Genomic DNA, 18,321 nt, shown 5'->3' on the forward strand with positions numbered 1-18,321 from the left:
ACAAATATTGGAAACTGTAATTTGTTTAGAAAAGGGACATGCTGCCCATTCCTTTAGCAGCTCTAGAGAGTTCCAAACCAACAAAACCGTCCTTTTCTAAAATCCTGTATCGATGTAATAGCAATACACTTTTCCCCATATTTGGAAAATTGATGCCCTTTGCAAAATCGAATTCCAAATTGAGTGGTTCATAGGGTGGCCCAAAATATTGTACAGAAGCAAAGAAAAAGAAAAAGGAAAGGAAAGGAAAAGAAAAGAAAAGGAAAGGAAAAAAAAGGCAATATTAATGTCCGCTTAAAAATGTGGTTGATAGAAAAGACCCAATTTAAATAGCATTGCTGTTCAGAATAGAATAACAGAGTTGGAAGGGACCTTGGAGGTCTTCTAGTCCAACCCCCTGCTTAGGCAGGAAACCCTACACCATTTCAGACAAATGGTTATCCAATCTCTTCTTGAAAACTTCCAGTGTTGGAGCATTTACAACTTCTGGAGGCAAGTTGTGCCACTGATTAATTGTTCTCACTGTCAGGAAATTCTAGGTTGCTTCTCTCCTTGTTTAGTTTCCACCCATTGCTTCTTGTTCTGCCCTCAGGTGCTTTGGAAAATAGCTTGATTCCCTCTTCTTTGGGGCAGCCCCTGAGATATTGGAAGACTGCTATCATGTCACTCCTGGTCTTTCTTTTCATTAAACTAGATTTTCATTAAAAGCTTCCTGTGTTTTAATTCTTGTTTTTGTTTTGGTAACTGGTACAACTTTGAGAACACGAAAATAAATATTCTTTTTGATTACAGATTAAAGTGGAGGCTTCGTCAATGAGCTTCCTTCCTCTGTACCGAGATGACAGCGAATGCTGCCTCTTGGTACTCACTGATCCCCAAAATAAGAACACAGGTTAGTAAATAGATTGTGGTTTGTTTTTTACTCTTTTATTTCAGCACGGCTCTGAATGATCAGATGCACGAAACATAACTTGGCACCTGGGATGTGGGCATATGGAAAACCATTTGGGAATTCTATGCAAGTACTCTGGGCACTGAGGAAGGGTGGGAGATAAATAGAACTTGGCTTCTGAACGCAAAACACTTTTCGAGGAGCGACTTCCCTGAAACCTGTCTGCTCTTCTCATCACAACGACATTTTGAGTACTCCAGGATTTTCTGCGACCAAATAGCGAAGAGGTCTTGCCATAAAATGCTGTGGCATCAGCATTCTAAATTCAGAATTCAGAGACGAAAACAAATGAAGAACGTGTGGCAGGAACTGGGTATGGTTAGTCTAGAGTAGGGATGGCGAAACTTTTTCTTACCAAGTGCTGAACAGGAACATGCTTCACGCCCTGCACGCACTTGCGTGCCATCCACGGTAATGTGTGGCTCCTCCCCATGTGCTCTGCGCGCAACTGCACCATATGTGCATGCGCACAGCTTTCATGCATGCGCACTAGCTCATGCTGTACACACAACCGCACCATTTGCGCATGCACACAGCTTTTGCACGTGCAATGCACGTGCACAAATGCTGTCTGCGCATGCATGCACAATCTTGCACACATGCGCAAACACACGCATGTGCAGGAGAGCTCCGAAGACCAGCTGGGTCCCCTGAATTGCATGCATGCACACCAGAGGCCATGCATGTGCAGTTTCAGGTGAGCTTGGCGACAGCTTGCGTGCCTGGAAAAAAGGCTCTGCGTGCCACTTCCGGCACGTGTGCCATAGGTTCGCCAATGCAGGTCTAGAGAGAAGAAGAACTAGGAGCAGGGGTAGTATTTAGCCGGTTTGGACCAGTTTGGGCAAACCGGATGCTAATTTTACATCTGGTTCGCTGAACCGGTAGTTGCAAGGACTGGCTGGCCCCGCCCACCCGGCCCTTGCCAGGAGTCTCCACGAGGCCCGTTTTGGATGCCAGGTAAATGCAGGGCCCGCATGGAGGCTCTGGGAGGGCAAAAAATGGGCCTCCCAGAAGTTCCAGAAGTCTGGAAATAGGCCCGTTTCCAGCCTCCAGAGGGCCTCTGGAGCCCAGGGGAGGCTATTTTCGCCTTTCCGGAGGCTCGAGGAAAGCCTCTGGAGCCTGGGGAGGGTGAAAACGCCCCCCCCCTCCACCTTGGTGCAGGAGCCCGAGTAGGCCACACCCATCATGGCCACGCCCACACAGCAACCAGGCAGAGAACCAGTTGCTAACATTTTTGAATCCCACTCCTGACTAGGGGTGACATGATAGCAGTATTCCAGTATTTGAGGGACTGCCAGAAGGAAGAGGGGGTCGACCTATTCTCCAAAGCACCTGAGGGCAGGAGAAGAAGCAACGGGTGGAAACTAATCAAAGAGAGAAGCAACCTAGAACTGAGGAGAAATTTCCTGACAGTTAGAACGATTAATCAATGGAATTTGATCAATGGGCTTGCCTTCAGAAGTTGTGGGTGCTCCATGACTGGAGGCTTTTAATAAGAGAGTGGACAGCCATTTGCCTAAAATGGTTATAGGGTCTCCTGCTTTTGCCAGGGGGTTGGGCTAGAAGACCTCTTAAGTTCCCTTCCAGCTCTCTTCTGATTGGCTCCATACATCCCCTCTAATATTAAGAATACTATTTGTGAGGATGTAGTTTCGTATCTTCCTTGCCGTCATTGCGAACAAGGCAACTTCATCAGACCACAAAAACTAAGATATTTTTTCTTCTAGGCTAGATAATAGTGCCCACATTACTGCGTTTCAAGAGAAACGGCTTTTTTTTTTTCCTGCCTGAGAATTTGTAAGTAGCGGAAGGAAGCCAAGAGAACATTACAGCTTTGGTATTTTATCTTATAGGTTTGCATGTACTTTTGAATTTTAATGTATAATGTACCCTTCATCACTGAGTCTCGAACTGTTCTCAGTCATGATTTGCCAGTTTTAATTTTGGGAACAGAGGGAGCCTTTCTTCATTGATTTTATGATCTCCCTGAGTCGAAATTTTAAGATTAGCCATTTTCATTTAGCCTGATTGTGATTGTAATATGATAATGGCTTAGGAGGGGTAAGAAAGGAACAGGCTGTATCTTGAGATCAATCTGATATAAATAAGGAAAAAAAAAACCCCAAGTTTTTAATATAGTGGTTACAAAAAGTTTTTATAGTTGTTTTCTGGAACACTGTGTATTATAGTAACTTCCTCCTGAATTATGAAAGGTGTAAAGTATTTTTTTCTATGCTGGTTTTCTTGATCTAATGGAGAGTAAAGGCTAGATAGATTCATCCCTTTTAAGATCGGTGAGAAAACAGATTCAGGTTACGGGAAGGGTGTGGCTTAGATGTTGCTAAGCAAGTCCTGGTTACCTACACAGACCATGGAATCATAGGCCTGGAAGGGGCCTTGGAGATCTTCTAGTCCAACCCCCATCCAGGGCAGGAGATTTATACCATCTCAGACAAACGGTTGTCCAAGCTATTTTTGAAAACCACCAGTGGTGGAGCACCCACAATTTCGGGAGGCAAGCTATTCCATTGATGATTAAGTGAATGGTGTGGCTGACTTGGATTTAAAAAGGGGAAGCTGGTGGTTTAAAAGGGAATATTGTGGTTTAAAAGGGGAATCCGGTGGTTTAAAAGGGGAATCTGGTGGTTTAAAAGGGAATATTGTGGTTTAAAAGGGGAAGCTGGTGCTTTAAAAGGGGAATCCGGTGGTTTAAAAGGGGAAGCTGGTGGTTTAAAAGGGAATCTGGTGGTTTAAAAGGGGAAGCTCGTGGTTTAAAAGGGGAATCTGGTGGTTTAAAAGGGGAATCTGGTGGTTTAAAAGGGGAAGCTGGTGGTTTAAAAGGGAATATTGTGGTTTAAAAGGGGAAGCTGGTGGTTTAAAACAACCTCTGCCAAAGACAATTTCCATGGTCATGTAGCCAGCAAAGGCACATGGAACGCTGTTACCTTCCCACCAAAGTGGTACCAGAGGTGAGTTTCTGCAGGTTCTGACCAGTTCTGGAGAACCGGTAGTGGAAATTTTGAGTAGTTCGGAGAACTGGTAGTAAAAATTCTGACTGGTCCTGCCCCCATCTATTCTCTGCCTCCCAAGTCCCAGCTGATTGGGAGGAAATGAGGATTTTGCAGTAACCCTCTCCTGGATTGGGGAGGGAATGGAGATTTTACAGTATCCTTCCCCTGCCATGCCCACTGAGCCATGCCACGCCCACCAAGCCATGCCAACCCCACCAAGCCACACCCACAGAACCGGTAGTAAATTTTTTTGAAACCCACCACTGAGTGGTACCTATTAATCTATTTGCATTTGCATGTCTTTGAACTGCTAGAGGGGCAGGGCGCTGGAGCAAGTAGCAGGAGCTCACCCCATCACGCGGCGCTGGGGTCCCCGACTTGAGCTGTCGGCTTTCTAGCTGACGAGCTCAGCGTCTTTTAACAGCTGAGCCACCGCACTCCCAATTCACAAATGTAGAGTTCCTTTTATCCCAGTAAAACCTCGCTCCCTTTTTGTGCCTATAACATGAATTGGCGCCGAAGTGTGGGTTTGGTTGTGTTTGCAAAAGCTGTCTGTGAGTACCACTTGTGAAGAGTACCGTTTGAAATTCTATGCATCCCACTCTCCACAATGCAAGGAACAAGGACAAGCTGTGCAAAAGTACTCTTACAACTTTGCTTCGGTGTGTTTTGCACCCACCATGTGCACAGAACACGTTTTAGCACAAATCTTTGTAATTTACTTAAAATATAGATTAATAGAGCCATGGCTGTTCCCTTAGGACAGAGGTCTTCAAACTTGGCAGCTTTAAGACTTGTGGACTTCAACTCCCAGAATTCTCCAGCCAGCTGGCTGGAGAATTCTGGGAGTTGAAGTCCACAAGTCTTAAAGCTGCCAAGTTTGAAGACCTCTGCCTTAGGACCTCGTTTAAATCATAGAATCTTTTCTTTTATGTACACCGAGAGCGTATGCACCAAGACAAATTCCTTGTGTATCCAAGGAATGTGGAAGGGACCTTAGAGGTCTTCTAGTCCAACCCCCAGCCCAAGGCACATATTAACCATATGTTTAACTATGGCTATTTCTTCCCTCGTTTCATATCAGATATTCTAAAATGGAGTTAATTTATATTTATACCATTCATTTCATCCTCTTAAATCGCTCCAATAATAGTACATTTTTGTATTATATTTTATATAATTCTATATTACTTGTATTAAAAAGATCATATTTCATTTCCATATTTTTTATTTCATTTTCCATATTTTTTTATCTAACCATTGGTAGAATAAGTCCCATATCTTATAATATTGTTTATCTTCTTGTTCTTTAATTTCAAATGTCAATTTACTCATTTCAGCACATTCCATTATTTTCTTCATAACTTCTTGCGTTGGGATTTTCTCGTTTTTCCAATTTTTAGCAAACACAATTCTAGCCGCTGTTAATACATTCACGATCAAATATCTCAATTCTCTATTGTATATTTCAGGTACCATTCCCAATAAAAAGATCTCTGGTTTAAAGTCTATATGCTTTTGTGTCATTTTTTCCATCCATGTGTGGATTTTAGTCCAGTATCTTTTAGCTTCTACACATGTCCACCACATATGGTAATATGAGCCCGGTATCTGATGACATTTCCAACATTTTTCAGATTTATTCTTGAACATTCTGGCTATTCTCGTCCTCCAATCTATTCTTGAAAACCTCCAAGAAAGTTACATGTAGCCCTCAACTTACCACCACAATTGAGCTCCAAAATTTCGGTTGCTAAGTGAGACAGTTGTTAAGTGAATTCCGTCCCGTTTTTACGACCTTTCTTGCCACAGTTGTTAAGTGTACCACTGCAGCTATTAAGTTAATAACACAGTTATGAATTGAATCTCGCTTTCCCATTTGGGAGCTATTGAAGAGAAGCTGATCTAGGCAGATTAGAATTATCTCTGGAAACATAAAAGTCTTTTTTTTTTTTTAAAAAAAAAAGGCAAAATAGTTGTTAATGGACTTTTATTAGACGAAGCGTACTCTTTTCCCCACGTGTGTACTATTGTATAATTCTGCCCCATAATAAATAAATGTCCTGTAACAGCCGATCCCTTTTGTTGGTGTTCCTTGGCAGCTTTGCTCCTCCTTTGATGTATTGTGTTTGCATTTCCCTGTTCTCTTTTGAATTAGTATCAACGTCTAGTAATTTATTACGCTAAATCCGAAAAACAATCCGAGGTCTGGGAACACAAACGGTATGCCCCTTTCCAAAACTGTGCTGTGTCTTCCAGAGTATTTCAAAAAATTGGCTGGTCAATTGTGATTTGTGTTTTTGTTTTTTTAAAACACATTTTTTTTTAGTAGGAGCCAAAAAAGAAGTTACTGAATATAAAAAAAATAAAGACATTAATAATGACTCTTCAGTCGATTTTCGTTTAATTCGGTCAAAATATGTTTTTATTCAGAGGCAGTTCTTTTTTTATTTTTGGTTGGGTCCAGGCCTTATCCCTTCATATTAAGTATATGATCCATTCTCAAGAGATATTGTCAAGACAACATCTGGACTACCTGGTTTTTCTTTGAAGATGTTTTCCCTGCTCAAGCAGGAGGAGATCCTATACCAGTGATGGCTAACCTTTTTGCCGTCGCATGCCAAAAGCGTGGGGAGCGTGGGGGGTCGCGGGTACGGGTGCCCACATCCATAATTCAATGTGCCCCACCCTCCCGCGCATGCGCATGTGACCTCCCCACATTTTCCCCTGCTTTTGGCACACGATGGCACGGTAGGCCTGTTTTTTTCCCCTCCCCAGGCTCTAGAGGCTTTCTAGGAACCTGGGGAGGGCAAAAACAGCCTTCCCCGTCCCCCCGGAAGCCTTCCGGAGGCCAAAAACAGCCAGTTTCCCGACTTCTGGTGGGACCGGAAGGCCTGAAAATCAGTTGGCCGGTGTGCGCATGCGCTCTGGAGCTGAGCTAGGGCAACACTCGCATGCCCACCAATATGGCTCCGCGTGCCACCTGTGGCACCCGTGCCATAGGTTCGCCATCACGTTCCTATACTATTTCAGATAAGTGACTGTCCAGTCTCTTCTTAAAAACCTCCAGTGATGGAGCGGCCAAGATTTCTGGTGGCAAGCTGTTCCACTGGTTAACTGTCCTCGCTGTTAGGAAGTTTCTCCTTAATTCCAGGTTGCTTCTCTCCTTGATTAGTTTCCAGCGATTGTTTCTTGTCCTGCCCTCAGGTGCTTTGGAGAATAATTTGACCCCCCTCTTCTTTGTGGCAGCCCCTCAAATATTAGAATACTGCTATCATGTCACCCCCAATTCTTTTCTTTAGACTAGGCAGACCCAAATCCTGCAGCCGTTCTTTATGTGTTTTAGTCTCCAGCAGTGGTGAAATGTAAAATTTGTTACTACCGGTTCTGTGGGAGTGGCTTGGTGGGGGAGGGGGTTAATATGACTGAGTGGGCGTGGCCAACTTTTTTTTAAAAAAAAACTTTTAAAACCATTTTTTCTACAACCTCTTTGGCCGAAGAGGTTGTAGAAAAAATGGTTTTAAAAGCCTCTGATGATCCCAGCTGAGCCGCGCGATCATCAGAGGCTTTTTTTTTTTTTACTTTTAAAAGCATTTTTTCGGATGAAGAGGTTGTAGAAAAAATGCTTTTAAAAGTTAAAAAAAAAAGCCTCTGATGATTGTGCGGCTCAGCTGGGCATGGTGGGGGGGGGGCAGGGATTTTTGCTACCGGTTCTCCGAACCACCAGCCGCCATCGCTACCGTCCGAACTGGGAGCATTCAATTTTCACCCCTGGTTTAAACAGAGAGAGAGAGGGAGAGGGAGAGGGAGACGGAGACAGAGATGGGAGACAGAGAGATATGGAGATGCCTCTTTATCACTCTGTTGTACAGATAGTCTATGACGTACGACCAGTCATTTAGTGTCTGTTCAAATTTATGATCTACACAGTAAAAAGGGGACTTTGGACCCACTTGTGAAGTTCTGAGGGTCCGGTACCTCATGTGGTCATGTGTCTGCACTTTTGATGCTTGGCGACATGACTTCACGGACACTTTGCAGTGTCCTGCAGCCACATAACTTTTATTTTATGATGGTTTTGCCAAAAACTGACATCTATTTCTATTTGGAACAAAAACTGTGCCATAGCAAACAATGGGTTTGCCTAATGACCACAGCGTTCGTTTAAGGACAGCAGCATGTGCAGTTACAACCTCCGTGTGTGTTTAACGACTGCTGCAAAAACGTCATAAAAATCGGTCACATCGCCGACCTATTTTATGGCCTTCCTGACTTAGGACTGTAATACAGGTAGGTTCCCGTATGGTTGTAACTTGAGGACTACCTGCATATAGAATGAAAATGAAAAAAAATTGGAAAAATAAGGAAACTCCTCTAGAAGAGGAAGTGATAATTTTGACATGTGCGGAAATGGATAGATTAACCTTGGAACTGAAAAATAAAGGCGAGTCAGAATACCACGAGAGATGGAGTAAATTTTATCAATGGTTGGAAGAGAAAAGAGGGTCGAAAAACAAGAACTGACTAGAATTCATAAAATGGAGAATTAAGGTTATGTATATAACTACAATAGAATGACAATGGATAAATGTATAAGTAATATGGATAGAAGAAGGATGTCTTTATCTATGTAAATACTGAACAGACTAATTGTATATAAGTAGTAAGGTATATATCAGTGATGGCTAACCTTTTTGCTGACGTGCCAAAAGCGAGGGGAGCGTGAGGGGTCGCGTGCACGCGTGCCCACACCCATAATTCAATGTGCTCTGCCCCCCATGCATGCACGCGCGACCCCCCTCCATGACCCCTGCTTATGGCATGGTGGGCCCAGTACAGTGGTGGGTTCCTCCCAGTTCGGTCCAGTTCGGCCGAGCCGGTAGCGGTGACGATATGACAACCGGTTCTCCCACCCCCCACCCCCCCCACGTTATTCTTACGTTTTATTTGGTCCCACCCCCAATCTATTGCTGCCTCCTGAGTCCCAGCTGATGAGTAGAGGGAAAAAAACTGTTTAAACTCTTGCTGCGGGGCTTCAAAGGGCCGCCCTACAGCTGATCAGTGTTAAAAGCAAACAAATTAGTCGGGTCGTAAGTGCGAGGACTGGTCGTAAGTGCGAGGACCTTCCAGAAATGACTGACCAGCTAGCCACGCCCACCTAGTACATGACCTCCAACCACACCCACAAAATAAGCCACGCCCACAGAACTGGTAGTAAAAAAAATTAGAACCCACTCCTGGCCCAGTAGGCCCATTTTTTGCCCTCCCCAGGCTCCAGAGGATTTCTTGGAGCCTGGGGAGGGTGAAAACAGCCTCCCCCCCCACCCAGAGGCCAGAAACGGCCCATTTCCCGATTTCCGGTGTGACCGGTAGGCCTGTTTTTCACCCTCCACAGGCTCCAGAGCCTTTCTAGGAGCCTGGGGAGGGCAAAAACGGCCTCCCCCCCCAAGGCCCTCTGGAGGCTGGAAATGGCCCATTTCCCGACTTCCAGTGGGCCCGGAAGGCCCAAAAATAAGTTGGCTGGCGCGCGCATGCGCACTGCAACTAAGCTAGGGCAATATTCGTGTGCCCACAGATATGGCTCCACGTGCCACCTGTGGCACGCATGCCATAGGTTCGCCATCACGGGTATATATGATACTTATCTTTCATTTTAGCATGTATGGCAAAGAGAATGCCAGGACGGTTACACCGTGTCCAATGTTTTAATATGTATGTAATAAAACTTATTAAGAAAAAGAAAAAAAGAGGAAGTTTTCAAGAACCTTTCCTGATGTTCAGAATCTTTCCTGATCTACCTACAGTAGTTGTGGAAAAGCCAGAGTTTAGATTCTTTAGTGTAGACTGCAGTAGGATTACATGTGTTAATACTTTTCTCTCACATTCTCCCAAGACGTCTTAAATTCCACCGCTGCTGAAAACTTGTGGAAGAACAATGTTTTATTGCCGACAGAAATGTGAAAATAATGCAGAGCAAGAAATACAGACAAGCTTCCAAAAATTTATGAGAACTGAAGGCACTCTGGGGAGAGTCTTATTTAAACAGAAGTTCTTTGCTTCATTCATTCTTTCCTTTATTCCCTTTCTTTTTAACAGTATTAGCAATTTATTTGAACAACTCCTGGTGGCTTCCTGAGGATGTAATCAAGACGTCTGACCCTTTGCGGGAAGGCCTGAAACAGGTGAAAACATCATTTAAGCCAGGGATCTCCAAAATTGGCAACTTTAAGACTGTTTAACACAGTGGTGAAATCCAATTTTTTTTACTACCGGTTCTGTAGGCGTGGCTTGGTGGGCGTAGGGTGGCTTGGTGGGCATGGTTTGGTAGGCAGGGGAAGGATACTGCAAAATCTCCATTCCCACACCACTCCAGGGGAAGGATACTGCAAAATCCCCATTCCCTCCCCACTCCTGGTGGAAGGATATTGCAAAATCCCCATTCCCACCCACTCCAGGGGAAGGATATTGCAAAATCCCCATTCCCACCCCACTCCTGGGGGAAGGTTATTGCAAAATCTCCACTCCCACACCACTCCAGGGGAAGGATACTGCAAAATCTCCATTCCCTCCCCACTCCTGGGGGAAGGATATTGCAAAATCCCCATTCCCACCCCACTCCAGGGGAAGGGTACTGCAAAATCCCCATTCCCTCCCCACTCCTGGGGGAAGGATATTGCAAAATCTCCAGTCCCACCCCACTCCAGGGGAAGGATACTGCAAAATCCCCATTCCCTCCCCACTCCTGGGGGAAGGATACTGCAAAATCCCCATTCCCTCCCCACTCCTGGGGGAAGGATATTGCAAAATCTCCACTCCCACCCCACTCTGGGGCTAGCCAGAGGTGGTATTTGCCAGTTCTCTGAACTGCTCAAAATTTCCGCTACCGGTTCTCCAGAACCTGTCAGAACCTGCTGGATTTCACCCCTGGTTTAACCTCACTTAAACCTCACTAAAAGGGATGCAGTGACTAAGACACTGAGCTTGTCGATCGAAACATCGGCAGTTCAGCGGTTCGAATCCCTGGTGCCGCATAACGGGGTGAGCTCCCGTTACTTGTCCCAGCTTCTGCCAACCTAGCAGTTCGAAAGCAGGTAAAAAATGCAAGTAGAAAAATAGGGACCACCTTAGGTGGGACGGCAACAGTGTTCCATGTACCGTTGGCGTTGAGTCATGCCGGCCACATGACCACGGAGACGTCTTCGGACAGCGCTAGCTCTTCGGCTTTGAAACGGAGATGAGCACCGCCCCCTAGAGTCAGGAACGATTAGCACATATGTGCAAGGGGAACCTTTACCTTAACCTCACTTCAGATATTTTTTTGAGCCAGACCAATTATTCTTAAAAAAATAATGCTGAATTACTGGGTGTCTTCAACTTACGATAGCAATTGAGCTCAAATTTTCTGTTGCTAAGCGAGACAAGGAATTTTGCCCCATTTTATGACCTCTCTTGCAACGGTTGTTATGTGAATCCCTGCAGATGTTAAAGTTAGTAACACGGTTCTTAAGTGAATCTGGCTTCCCCGTTGACTTGGTTTGTCAGAAGGTCGCAAAAAGGGATCACATGACCCCTGGACACTGCAGCCATCATAAATACAAGCCAGTGTCCGAATTTTGATCACATGACGGTGAGGACGCTGCAACAGTCGTAAGAGTGAAAAATGGCCATATGTCCGTCTTTTCAATACTGTTGTAACTTCAAATGGTCACTCTATGAACTGTTGTAAATCAAGGTACTGCCTGCATTCTTTGCGCTGTCTTATATCTCTTCATCTCACTTGTCTTTCAAGGTTCAAACCTGTCAAGAGAGAATCGTTCTCTTCGTCCTTAACTGCATCATTTTTGGCACTTTGGAGAGGAGCCTGACTGACGATACAGTCTTCGTTCCTCATCCTAAGAAGGAAGATGCCAGAATATTCTGGAAGAGTGGAGAAGCAGCGGCTTTTTATACTGTCAAAAGAAAAGGTATGTCTTTGCTGAAGGCCTCTTCCCAACTCTTAAGCGTGTTTAAAAGGTAAAGGTTCCCCTCGCACATACGTGCTAGTCGTTCCCGACTCTAGGGAGCAGTGCTTATCTCTGTTTCAAAGCGGAAGAGCCAGCGCTGTCCGAAGACGTCTCTGTGGTCATGTGGCCGGCATGACTCAATGCCAAAGGCGCACAGAACGCTGTTACCTTCCCACCAAAGGTGGCCCCTATTTTTCTACTTGCATTTTTTCCGCGCTTTTGAACTGCTAGGTTGGCAGAAGCTGGGACAAGTAACGGGAGCTCACCCCATTATGCGGCATTAGGGATTCGAACCACTGAACTGCCAACCTTTTGATCGACAAGCTCAACGTCTAAGCCACTGAGCCATCACATCTCTCTTAAGTGTGTTTATAGGGGTCAAAAAGAACCAGACTAACAGATTAAGAGAGTTGGAAGGGACCTTGTAGGTCATCTAGTCGAACTCCTTTGTATGATCCTATCTTGGCGGAGTTAAATAAATAAAAATTTAAAAACTATTTAAAAATTTAAGAAGATGAAAACCATCTGGGTGAGCTTGGGCCAGTCATTTTCCCTCAGTCCAATCCATCTCACAGGGTAGGGTGTTGTTGTCAGGAAAATAGGAGGAGGAAGGAGTATTAGATACGTTTGCTGCCTTGTGTTGTTTATAAAAACACTAAAGGTGGGATATGAAACAAACAAACAGAAACCGAATAATTCCCCTATGCTTAACTAATACAGCAGCTCAGGGATCTCCAGCTCCACTACCGAGCCTTGAGCCTTTAGGAACTGGGCCGCAAAGGGGGCATATCCCCATTCCAGTGGTGAAATGTAAAATTTGTTACTACCGGTTCTGTAGGCGTGGCTTGGTGGGTGGGTGTAATGTGACTGGGTGAGTGTGGCCAACTTTTAAAAAAAAACTTTTTAAAGCATTTTTTTACAACTTATTTGGTCGAATAGGTTGTAAAAAATGCTTTTGAAAGTAAAAAAAAAAAGGCTCTGACGATCACAGCTGTGCCTCACGACAGCCAGAGCCTTTTTTTATCTTTTAAAAGCATTTTTTTACAACCTATTCAGCCAAATAGGTTGTTAAAAATGATTTTAAAAGGTGAAAAAAAAGGCTCTGACGATCACAGCTGTGGCGCGCGATCATCGGAGCCTTTTTCCCCCACCTTTTAAAAGCAGGAAATAACGACACTCGGGCAGATGGGCGGAGCCTCGCGCCGCCATCGCTACCGGTTCTCCGAACCACATGCTACAATCGCTACCGGATCACCTGATCCGGTCCGAACCTGGAGCATTTCACCCCTGCCCCATTCGCATGAACAGTGTGTGAGCGTGTGCGTGTGTCCATTTGTACGTGCATTTGTGCTTGCTCGCCATTCACATGGAACCATCCCCTCTCTGCCCCCCCCTCCCCAGCCAATCCGCAAAGCCAAAAAAGCTTGGGGAACTCTGCTGCAGCTGTTTAAAGATTATTTCTCTCTCCTCTAAACCAGGGGTCTCCAACCTTGGCAACTTTAAGAGTTGTGGACTTCAACTCCCAGAATTCCCAGAAGCAAAGCTGGCTGAGGAATTCTGGGAGTTGAAGTCCAGAACTCTTAAAGTTGCCAAGGTTGGAGACCCCTGCTCTAAACTATCGACCATAGCAGTACTGCAATATCTAAAGGGCTGCCACAAAGAAGAGGGGGTCATGCTTCAAAGGCAAGACAAGAAGCAACGGATGGAAACTAATCGAGGAGAGAAGCAACCTAGAACTAAGGAGAAACTTCCTGACAGTTAGACCAATTAACCTGTGGAACAGCTTGCCTCCAGAAGTTGTGGGTGCTCCATCACTGAAGGTATTCAAGGAGAGATTGGATAGGCCAACGGTCTGAAATGGTATAGGTTCTCCTGCTTGAGCAGAGGGCTGGACTAGAAGACCTCCAAGGTCCCTTCCCACTCTGTTATTCTTTCCTGCTTCGAATTTCCCACAAGCTTCCTGTAGCAGGAATAATTTCTGGGTTCCAATCCCATGGCAGACCCAACCTTATCTTTCTGTCATTTTCTTTTGTCTCATATGTAATGTTTCTTTTTTTTTTTAAATACCATTGTGCAAAACTCGGTATACAGCATAATATAATAAAAGGAATGGCTACAGCCGACCAAGCCATGCCTTTCTTTAATTAATTTGAAGCCACCAGGGATGCTGCATTCTTCCAAAGTGTCAGCAGGCATACACAGAACCCCATAATCGGTTGACTTTGGGCTCCTGTCGGCAGCGTCCTGCTCTCTTGACCAAGATACTCACTCCTTGCAAAAGGTCTCTCCAGGCCAACATCTCCCAGCCAGCTTGTTAATTAGGGGCTGAGCTGGAATGTACAATTTGGTTTGGTTTGCGTCCTTTAGATGTGGGGCAGGTTGTGGTAGAACTTTCGCTGGGCTGCTGGATGTTTCAAGAGCATTCATGGCCGTCTGCCTTTCTCTGCCTTTGCAATTGCTGTTTCCCACTCTGCTGGCTTGTAGGTTAGTCATTTAGCCTAACCAAACAGATTAAAGGTCTCCCGGGGAGCAGGCTACATGAGGGCATCTTTCTTTAACTTCTCTTAAAACGTAGAATTGTAAGGTTGGAAGGGACTTTGGAGCAGGGGTGGTATATTCACTTACCTTCCCTACCGGTTCGCAAATGTTCCACATGTTGTGGATCGCCAGTAGTCTGCAGAGCTGTCAGTGGAGTCGGACAGCGATGAGGCTGAGGAAGAAGATGGGCCAGTCCTGGAGGCTGGGGAAGGCCCAGATGAGGGCTCTGCATCGGAGGCAGAGATGGGGCCAGGGCTATCGGGGAGTGATGTGCGGACTCCGGAGCCTCCAGAGGTTGACAGTAGAGAGGCAGAGGAACAGGAGGAGCCTGTTCCTAGTGCACGTATGAGAAGCGCTGCCTTCCCCCCTCCCCTCACTCTTCTATCCTTTGGAATGCTCACCCTGGTCCTGGGATAATTGTAATAGTCCCACATTTTACTTACCGTGAGTTTTTTTTTCTTCTTCTTCTTTTGGCCAGATGCATTCCCTGCCTATTTTTCGTTGCATTTCTATTTTCATTTGGTTGATGTGGCAGCCTAAGATATCCCAAAGAAAATCTCTTCTGTGCGAGTCCATTTAGTTTTGTTAGACCTTTGTGTGCATCGTTTGTTTGTGATAAATTATCACTCTTCCAGGACCCTATATTTTATTTATTTTATTTATTTATTTTTAAATTTGTATACCGCCCTTCTACCTGAGGACTCAGGGCGGTGAACAGCCAAGTAAAAGCATAAACTACAAACATTAAAATACAATTAAAAAGATATATATAAATTTGGCCCCATGATTAAAAACAATAACAGACAATTAAAAACATTTTAAAAAGTGTTAGGCCAGCCCGGCTTGCTGGAAAAAGAAGGTTTTAAGGGCACGGCGGAAAGCACCGAGGTTTTGGATTCTCCTTATCTCTGGGGGCAGCTGATTCCAGAGGGTAGGTGCCCCCACAGAGAAGGCCCTCCCCTGGGGGTCACCAGCCTACATTGTTTGGCTGATGGCACCCCGAGGAGGCCCTCTCTCATAATCCCCCGCGCTGCTGCGTTCTGGACCAGCTGGAGCCTCCGGGTGCCCTTCAAGGGGAACCCCATGTAGAGAGCGTTGCAGTAGTCCAGGCAAGAGGTGACGAGGGCATGAGTGACTGTGCACAGGGAATCCCGATCAAGAAAGGGCCGCAACTGGCAGATCAGGTGAACCTGACCAAAAGTCCCCCTGGCAACAGTGTCTGTATTTCAGCGTATTTCAGCATATTTCAGCGTATTTCAGCGTCTGTAGTGTCCTTTGCATTTACCAACCGCCTGGGAATTTGGTGGTGGTTCTTGCTTTGTTGGGGCAACGCCATGCCTGGAGTATTTCAAAAAGAAATTGGCCAGCCACTTGTCTGCAATGGTATAGGGCAGTGATGGCTAACCTATTTGCCATCACGTACCAAAAGCGGGGGGAGCGCAGGGTGTGTGTGTCATGTGCACGCGTGCCAACACCCATAATTCTATGCGCCCTGCCGCCCCATGCATGTGCGCGCGACCCCCCCCATGCTCACCCTGCTTTTGGCATGTGATGGTACAGTGGGCCTGGTAGACTCATTTTTCAATTTCTCCAGGCTCCAGAACCTTTCTAGGAGCCTGGGGAGGGCGAAAACGGCCTTCCTTACCCCCCCACCCCCTCCGAGGCCCTCCGGAAGCTGGAAATGGCTTGTTTGCCGACTGGTAGGCCCAGAAGCCCTGAAAATCAGTGTGCCAGAGCTGAGCTCGCATGCCCACAGATATGGCTCCATGTGCCGGCTGTGGCACGCGTGCCATAGGTTTGCCATCATGGGTTATAGGGTCTTCTGCTTGAGCATGGGGTTGGACTAGAAGACCTCCAAGGTCCCTTCCAACTCTGTTATTGTCTTAAGTCAGTGACGGTGAACCTTTTCGGCACCGAGTGCTCAAACCAGAACATGCGTGCATGTGTGTGCATGTGCGTGGGCCGGAGCACCGGAAACCCGAAGACCAGCTGGCCAGTGTGCACATGCCTGTTTTTTGCTGTTTTGGGGTTTGTTTTTCAGGCTCTTTTTTGGGGCGTTTTCAGGCCATTTTTGAGGCCATTTTCAGGCTGTTTTTTGGCTGTTTTTGGCCTGAAAAACAGCCTGAAAATAGCCCAGAAAACGGCCCCAAAAAGGGTCTATTTTTTGGCTGTTTTTGGCCTGAAAAACAGCCTGAAAATTGCCCAGAAAGCGGCCCCAAAAAGGGTCTATTTTTTGGCTGTTTTTGGGGCATTTTTCTGGAGCTTCAACGCCTGCAAAAGCCAGTTGGCTGCATGCATGTACGTGCCAGAAACCAGAAAAGCAGCCGGCGACGGCACGCGTTCTCAAAGAGAGGGTTCTGTGTGCCACCTCTGACACGCGTGCCATAGGTTCACCATCCCAGTCTTAAGTGAATGGTTGAGATGTTAAAAGGCTGGCTATATTGACCATGACGGGGTCAATGTGGAATGGGGCTACAGAAATGACACAATCCCCTTTTAAGGCCATGGTGGACCTCATGCGCAGACACTGCCAACTTCCCCACATGCACGGTATCTCATGGCCGGAGTGTGACATTTCTCTTGGACTGCCAGACAGTTGGGTTTCTTGACTCATGGGAGACCTTATGCTTTTCTTAGCTCCGTCCATATGTTCCGGCCGTATGAGTAACGGGGCAGCAATGAGACCCACCCAAAGTGGTGCCTTATGCTGCAAAATTCCTGCAGAGTTGAAGAACCGGGCTGCCTTGTAAACGTAATCGCAAACACATACTTTTCATGGTTGGGCAGTGAACGAGGCAGTGAGTAAGCCCGGTAATCTGTTGATGAGATCAGGGGAAGGAAATGAGAGCTTGCTTCTACTGGACCTCAGGACTCCACTAAAAGAAGAGGCCTCTTTTAGCCAGTTGTGCAGACGTTGTAATTCAAGGAGTTCAGTTAGAACAGACTTCCCCAACCTTTCTGGATTGGCGGCCCGGAGCGGGGGGGGGGAGAAGAGGGGATGATTTTGTGGGAGGAGCAAGCGCATGTGCAAAGTGCCCCTAAAGTCCATGGTGATGCTGGTGGGAGAGGAGCCACGAGCACCCACGACATCGCTCTCACGAGGGGCTGTACAGTAGTGGCCAAAATTGTGGAAACCATTTGGGAAAAGTTGTATTTTCTAAACCTAGCTAATAACACCACTTTTTTGGGGGAGTAGTACCATAAAGTTACGTATCAGTGGAAAGATCATTGAATCAAGAATGTAATGCAATAACTTTTATGAAGGATTTGCGATTAGAATAGCAGTTACAGTATAAAGAAGAAAATTGAAACACGTAGAAAAAAACGAGATATACAAAAATGATCCCCATGTCAGTTAATCCTTAGTTGGGTAACCTTTAGCATGAATGACGGCCTTACAATATCTCCCCATGGAGTGAACCAAGTCTTTTAGTTCTGCAGCTGTTCTAATGTGAAACCAAGATTGAAGGATTGCTTCCATTAACTGGGTTTTATTGCTGGGTTGCTTCTGACTAACAAGTTACTTTAGTCGGCTCCATAGATTTTCAATTGGGTGAAGGTCTGGGCTATTCCCAGGCCATTCCAGCAGTGGAATAGGATTATCTTGAAACTCCCCCCCCCCAAAAGTGGTGCTATTAGCCACCAAACCTCAAAAATACACTTTTCCCAAAAGGTTTCCACAATATTGGCCACTATTATACATCTGCGTACCGGCTAACCACTCATGCGGCCCAGTGGTGATTAGCCCGCAGCCCCAGTAGTAGGCTGCGGCCCACAGGTTGGGGACCCCTGTGTTAGAAAATAGAATAATAGGATT

At 45.8% G+C, this 18,321-nt stretch overlaps 1 protein-coding gene across 3 annotated transcripts in view; it reads left to right on the forward strand.

The window, feature by feature from the left end:
• The window catches only part of LOC139323931 (protein FAM169B-like), a 159,793-nt gene that overhangs the window by 22,184 nt on the left and 119,288 nt on the right, over positions 1-18,321 (forward strand). For all 3 annotated transcript variants that reach the window (XM_070953510.1, XM_070953511.1, XM_070953509.1), the window contains exons 3-5: positions 793-892; positions 10,060-10,145; positions 11,753-11,927. In XM_070953510.1, the coding sequence (XP_070809611.1) occupies positions 793-892; positions 10,060-10,145; positions 11,753-11,927 (361 nt within the window). The remainder of the gene's footprint in view (positions 1-792; positions 893-10,059; positions 10,146-11,752; positions 11,928-18,321) is intronic.

Source organism: Pituophis catenifer, unplaced genomic scaffold, assembly GCF_029215685.1.
Source record: "Pituophis catenifer annectens isolate HBS135680 unplaced genomic scaffold, rPitCat1.0.hap2 SCAF_14, whole genome shotgun sequence".
Classification (NCBI taxonomy): Eukaryota; Metazoa; Chordata; class Lepidosauria; order Squamata; family Colubridae; genus Pituophis; species Pituophis catenifer.